Here is a 7,408-nt window from a genome sequence, read left to right on the forward strand (position 1 = left end):
GATCTGACTGTGTATCTGGGTATCCAGAGTCTACAGGGATCCAACCCCAATGGGGTGTCTCGGACAGTAACAACCGTCATCAGACATCCTAACTATAACCCCGATACTAATGACAACGACATCTGCCTCCTGAAGCTCTCGTCACCGGTGACTTTCAATGATTTCATTGTTCCTGTCTGCCTGGCAGCTCCAGCCAGCACCTTCTTCAGCGGCGTTAGCTCCTGGGTGACCGGCTGGGGTGACACTGGATCTGGAGGTGGGTCAGGAAGCAGCTGGGTTACATTTATTTATTTCAATACAAGGGTGACAACAACTGAGTTTACTCAGACATTTAAATGCAAAAAATGAGTACCACCTTCCTTTGCCCATAAAGCAACAAAACAGAATTTTAGAAATGTCAACAAGTTTTTAAATATTTAAAGATGAATTACTGCAAAGAGCCTCTGTGGTAAAGGGTTCGTTCTGGTGATGGTGCTGGAGGAAAGGTGACTAAAGTTCACCTGTGGAGTTTTCTTGGTTAAGTTTAAAAGTTAAGTTTCTCACCAAATCAAACGTGGGTTTCCTTTAGGTCAAGACATACTAATGTAGTAATCAAACACTCATAATTGATCACATATTGTTTTATTTACTGTACTTGTTTCTCTTTAGTCCCCTTCCTCCCCAGGAAACCTAATGGAGGTGAATGTGCCGGTCGTGGGAACAGAAAGTGAACTGAACTATGGTGTGGGCTCAATCACAAAGAATGATCTGCGCCGGTTACGTGCTGGAGGAAGGACTCCTGTCAGGTAAACATCTTTACAACTGGGTTGGTGTCAGAATTTTTCCCCTGCAAAGATTCCTCTCCTAAATGTTTCTCTTCTTAAAGGGGGATTCAGGTGGTCCGATGGTGAGCAAGCAGGGCAGCCGCTGGATCCTGGGGGGAATCGTTAGTTTTGGAAATGGTTGTGCCGAGCCTAATTTCCCAGGAGTCTACACCAGAGTGTCCCAATATCAGACCTGGATCAACAGCCAGATCACCAGCAACCAGCCGGGCTTTATCACCTTCACGTCCAGTGGAACTGACAGTGACCTCAGCATCAGCTGTCCTGGCCTCCCACCGCCTCCAACCACCTTCCCTACAACCACCCTCCCTAAAACCACTACAACCACACGTCCTCCAACCACCTTCCCTAAAACCACTACAACCACACGTCCTCCAACCACCTTCCCTAAAACCACTACAACCGCACGTCCTCCAACCACCCTCCCTAAAACCACTACAACCACACGTCCTCCAACCACCTTCCTAAAACTACTACAACACAACGTCCTCCACCACCTCCCTAAACCACTACACCACACGTCCTCCAACCACCTTCCCTAAAACCACTACAACCACACGTCCTCCAACCACCTTCCCTAAAACCACTACAACCACACGTCCTCCAACCACCTTCCCTAAAACCACTACAACCACACGTCCTCCAACCACCTTCCCTAAAACCACTACAACCACACGTCCTCCAACCACCCTCCCTAAAACCACTACAACCACACGTCCTCCAACCACCTTCCCTAAAACCACTACAACCACACGTCCTCCAACCACCTTCCCTAAAACCACTACAACCACACGTCCTCCAACCACCTTCCCTAAAACCACTACAACCACACGTCCTCCAACCACCTTCCCTAAAACCACTACAACCACACGTCCTCCACCACCTCCCTAAAACCACTACAACCACTCCCCAACCACCCTCCCTAAAACCACACAACCCACCGTCCTCCAACCACCCTCCCTAAAACCACTACAACCACCCTCCAACCCCTCCCTAAAACCACACACACTCCTCCAACCACTTCCCCAACCACTACACCACCATTGCCAAACGTGAGTGTCTGTCTGTCCAGACTTTAACCTTATTCCATTAAAATGAGATTGTTTTATAGTAGTGTAGTAGGAAAATATTACTTAAGTAAAAGATGTAAGAATTACCAGCAAATGAACCTAAAGTACTAAAGTAAAAGTATGTTTTGTGCTGTAAAATTTGTCCTGGCAGTATTTGATGTTTCTGGATTAATATTACTGCTGCATTAATATTGTTCATTTTACTGCTGTAGATGTTTACGGTTGGGCTCATTTTAACTCCTTCATTTCTACAGCAATGCATTATATTCTATGAGACACATGTGTTGTGTTGCGTCGCTGTTCTGTGAGAACCGTATCTTTAAAAAGTTTTAAAACTGTTGATGGTCAGAGAAACAGCCCTGTTTTTAGCCTTGTGTGATACCTTTCCAGCTGATCCAAAGGGCTTTTTAAAGAGTTATCTAGCTTAAGAAGTAGGAGAATATTCTCAATACATAGAAACATTTGTCCTTCAATTTATCACAAACATTCAACATCACCACATCTGGAGATACATGGTTTTCATTGGATAGGAAGGGGGTAAAAACTTCATCTGAAAGTGACTACAAGCTGTCAGAATATGTGGTGGAGTAAACAGTCACATACCTCTGAGATGTAGTGGAGTAGATGTATAAGTAGCAGAACTGTAGCAGAAATACTCATGCCTTGAATCTGTACTTCAGTCCAGTACTTGAGTACTGTACTTAGAGTAGTTATATTTTACACTGGTTATATATTCTGTATCAGCTTGTTGTCAGCTGCAGTGTCTCTGTCTGGTGGTTCCATGCTTGAAACGTGCTTTGCACATCCCCTGTTCCACCTTAGTCTGTTGAGGTCTTCCAGGATAGCCTGGGAGGTTGTGCCCGCTGGCGAGACATTCAGTCGGGTTGATTCCTGTCTCCATACAGTCCTGGGCTTGTGTGTGCAGCTGGCTCAATTCATCTTTCCAGATGTTGGTCCTTGCTATTTCTTTGGTTGACTGGAGAAGTGGTAATCCAGGGAGAGGAAAGTATTGCTCACTGTGTTCTTGTTGTCTGTCTCTCTGCAGTGTGCGGTATAACTCCGCTCAACACCAGGATTGTTGGAGGACAGATCGCCCTTGGGGGGAGCTGGCCCTGGCAAGTCAGCCTGCAATCATCTGGGAGGCACTTCTGTGGAGGATCCCTCATTAACAATGGATGGGTGCTGACTGCTGCTCACTGCTTCCCAAGGTAAACTCTAAGGGCAGATTCTCTTAGACGGTGAGTTTTGTTTTTGTTTAACTGCTCTGCTCTTAACTTCTGTGAACTGTTTTGTTTTTCTTTAGCATCCCAGCCGATCTGACTGTGTATCTGGGTATCCAGAGACTACAGGGACCCAACCCCAATAGGGTGTCTCGGACAGTAACAAACGTCATCAGACATCCTAACTATAACCCCAATACTAATGATAACGACATCTGCCTCCTGAAGCCTCGTCACGGTGACTTTCATGATTTCATTGTTCCTGTCTGCCTGCCAGCTCACCAGCACCTTCTTCAGCGGCGGTTAGCTCCTGGGTGACCGCTGGGTGACACTGGATCTGGAGGTGGGTCAGAAGCAGCTGGTTACATTTATTATTTCAATACAGGTGACCAACTGAGTTTTACTCGACATTTAAATGCAAAAAATGAGTACACCTTCCTTTGCCCCATAAAGCAACAAAACAATTTTAGAAATGTCAACAAGTTTTTAAATATTTAAAGATGAATTACTGCAAAGAGCCTCTGTGGTAAAGGGTTCGTTCTGGTGATGGTGCTGGAGGAAAGGTGACTAAAGTTCACCTGTGGAGTTTTCTTGGTTAAGTTTAAAAGTTAAGTTTCTCACCAAATCACACCGTGGGTTTCCTTTAGGTCATAGACATACTAATGTAGTAATCAAACACTCATAATTGATCACATATGCTGTTTATTTACTGTACTTGTTTCTCTTTAGTCTCCCTTCCTCCCCCAGGAAACCTAATGGAGGTGAATGTGCCGGTCGTGGGGAACAGAAAGTGTAACTGTAACTATGGTGTGGGCTCAATCACAAAGAACATGATCTGCGCCGGGTTACGTGCTGGAGGGAAGGACTCCTGTCAGGTAAACATCTTTACAACTGGGTTGGTGTCAGAATTTTTCCCCTGCAAAGATTCCTCTCCTAAACGTTTCTCTTCTTAAAGGGGGATTCAGGTGGTCCGATGGTGAGCAAGCAGGGCAGCCGCTGGATCCTGGGGGGAATCGTTAGTTTTGGAAATGGTTGTGCCGAGCCTAATTTCCCAGGAGTCTACACCAGAGTGTCCCAATATCAGACCTGGATCAACAGCCAGATCACCAGCAACCAGCCGGGCTTTATCACCTTCACGTCCAGTGGAACTGACAGTGACCTCAGCATCAGCTGTCCTGGCCTCCCACCGCCTCCAACCACCTTCCCTACAACCACCCTCCCTAAAACCACTACAACCACACGTCCTCCAACCACCTTCCCTAAAACCACTACAACCACACGTCCTCCAACCACCTTCCCTAAAATCACTACAACCACACGTCCTCCAACCACCCTCCCTAAAGCCACTACAACCACACGTCCTCCAACCACCCTCCCTAAAACCACTACAACCACACGTCCTCCAACCACCCTCCCTAAAACCACTACAACCACACGTCCTCCAACCACCTTCCCTTCAACCACTACAACCACCATTGCCAAACGTGAGTGTCTGTCATGTCCAGACTTTAACCTTAAATTTCCAATTAAAATGAGATGTTTTTATAGTAGTGTAGTAGGAAAATATTACTTAAGTAAAAAGATGTAAGAATTACCAGCAAAATGAACCTAAAGTACTTAAAGTAAAAGTATGTTTTGTGCTGTAAAATTTGTCCTGGCAGTATTTGATGTTTCTGGATTAATATTACTGCTGCATTAATATGTTGCATTTTACTGCTGTAGATGTTTACGGTTGGGCTCATTTTAACTCCTTCATTTCTACAGCAATGCATTATATTCTATGAGATCAGCATGTGTTTGTTGCGTCGCTGTTCTGTGAGAACCATGTATCTTTAAAAAGTTTTAAAACTGTTGATGGTGTCAGAGAAACAGCCCTGTTTTTAGCCTTGTGATGATACCTTTTCCAGCTGATCCAAAGAGGCTTTTTAAAGAGTTTATCTAGCTTAAGAAGTAGGAGAATATTCTCAATACATAAAGAAACAATTTGTCCTTCAATTTATCACAAACATTCAACATCACCACATCTGGAGATACATGGTTTTCATTGGATAGGAAGGGGGTAAAAAACTGTCATCTGAAAAGTGACTAAAGCTGTCAGATAAATGTGGTGGAGTAAACAGTACAATATTACCTCTGAGATGTAGTGGAGTAGATGTATAAAGTAGCAGAACATGTAGCAGAAATACTCAAGTGCCTTGAATCTGTACTTCAGTCCAGTACTTGAGTAAATGTACTTAGAGTAGTTATATTTTAACACTGGTTATATATTCTGTATCAGCTTGTTGCAGCTGCATGTGTCTTCTGTCTGGTGGTTCCATGCTTGAATAAGTGCTTTGCACATCCCCTGTTCCACTCTTAGTCTGTTGAGGGTCTTCCAGGATAGCCATGGGAGGTTGTGCCCGCTGGCGAGACATTCAGTCGGGTTGATTCCTGTCTCCATACAGTCCTGGGCTTGTGTGTGCAGCTGGCTCAATTCATCTTTCCAGATGTTGGTCCTTGCTATTTCTTTGGTTGACTGGAGAAGTGGTAATCCAGGGAGAGGAAAGTATTGCTCACTGTGTTCTTGTTGTCTGTCTCTCTGCAGTGTGCGGTATAACTCCGCTCAACACCAGGATTGTTGGAGGACAGATCGCCCTTGGGGGGAGCTGGCCCTGGCAAGTCAGCCTGCAATCATCTGGGAGGCACTTCTGTGGAGGATCCCTCATTAACAATGGATGGGTGCTGACTGCTGCTCACTGCTTCCCAAGGTAAGCACTAAGGGCAGATTCTCTTAGACGGTGAGTTTTGTTTTTGTTTAACTGCTCTGCTCTTAACTTCTGTGAACTGTTTTGTTTTTCTTTAGCATCCCAGCCGATCTGACTGTGTATCTGGGTATCCAGAGTCTACAGGGACCCAACCCCAATAGGGTGTCTCGGACAGTAACAAACGTCATCAGACATCCTAACTATGACCCCAATACTAATGACAACGACATCTGCCTCCTGAAGCTCTCGTCACCGGTGACTTTCAATGATTTCATTGTTCCTGTCTGCCTGGCAGCTCCAGCCAGCACCTTCTTCAGCGGCGTTAGCTCCTGGGTGACCGGCTGGGGTGACACTGGATCTTGAGGTGGGTCAGGAAGCAGCTGGGTTACATTTATTTATTTCAATACAAGGGTGACAACAACTGAGTTTACTCAGACATTTAAATGCAAAAATGAGTACCACCTTCCTTTGCCCATAAAGCAACAAAACAGAATTTTAGAAATGTCAACAAGTTTTTAAATATTTAAAGATGAATTACTGCAAAGAGCCTCTGTGGTAAAGGGTTCGTTCTGGTGATGGTGCTGTGGAGTTTTCTTGGTTAAGTTTAAAAGTTAAGTTTCTCACCAAATCACAACGTGGGTTTCCTTTAGGTCATAGACATACTAATGTAGTAATCAAACACTCATAATTGATCACATATGCTGTTTATTTACTGTACTTGTTTCTCTTTAGTCTCCCTTCCTCCCCCAGGAAACCTAATGGAGGTGAATGTGCCGGTCGTGGGGAACAGAGAGTGTCACTGTAACTATGGTGCTGGCTATATCACAAACAACATGATCTGCGCCGGGTTCCGTGCTGGAGGGAAGGACTCCTGTCAGGTAAACATCTTTACAACTGGGTTGGTGTCAGAATTTTTCCCCTGCAAAGATTCCTCTCCTAAACGTTTCTCTTCTTAAAGGGGGATTCAGGTGGTCCGATGGTGAGCAAGCAGGGCAGCCGCTGGATCCTGGGGGGAATCGTTAGTTTTGGAAATGGTTGTGCCGAGCCTAATTTCCCAGGAGTCTACACCAGAGTGTCCCAATATCAGACCTGGATCAACAGCCAGATCACCAGCAACCAGCCGGGCTTCATCACCTTCACGTCCAGTGGAACTGACAGTGACCTCAGCATCACCTGCGATGACCTGCCTTAATTATTTGTCATTGACATAAAGTGTCACCCTAAACTGACATACAGAAGGATGCATTTCTGATTACTTTGCAGATAGAATCAACTAACTAACTTCATGTCAGGGAAGGAAGAATGCTGTGAGCACATGCATGCTAACATTCTGTTTTATTCTTGATTGAAGCACATGAATAGTGATGCTTTGGTTAATATTTACATAATTAAAGACATTGAGAAATAATGTGTGTGTTTTCCTTGTGTGTAGGTGTGTATATATAGAGAGACATTTATTAGACATAGAGAGACATTTATATATATATATATATATATCATCACATGCCCTTCACCATACATAGAGATAGGCATGGGGAACTTTCCATAAGACC

General features: G+C 44.6%; 1 protein-coding gene across 1 annotated transcript in view; it reads left to right on the forward strand.

Moving 5' to 3' along the window:
• LOC116703247 (transmembrane protease serine 9-like) overlaps positions 1–7,084 on the forward strand; it is a gene marked incomplete in the record, with an annotated part of 81,409 nt that extends 74,325 nt beyond the window's left edge. The window contains 10 exon segments of the mRNA XM_032537883.1: positions 885–1,306; positions 2,714–2,774; positions 2,937–3,099; positions 3,195–3,349; positions 3,859–3,986; positions 4,067–4,595; positions 5,636–5,858; positions 5,954–6,219; positions 6,588–6,733; positions 6,814–7,084. Coding sequence (XP_032393774.1) covers positions 885–1,306; positions 2,714–2,774; positions 2,937–3,099; positions 3,195–3,349; positions 3,859–3,986; positions 4,067–4,595; positions 5,636–5,858; positions 5,954–6,219; positions 6,588–6,733; positions 6,814–7,047 — 2,327 coding nt within the window.
• Positions 7,085–7,408: the final 324 nt, after the last annotated feature.

Source organism: Etheostoma spectabile, chromosome 15 (genome assembly GCF_008692095.1).
Source record: "Etheostoma spectabile isolate EspeVRDwgs_2016 chromosome 15, UIUC_Espe_1.0, whole genome shotgun sequence".
Classification (NCBI taxonomy): Eukaryota; Metazoa; Chordata; class Actinopteri; order Perciformes; family Percidae; genus Etheostoma; species Etheostoma spectabile.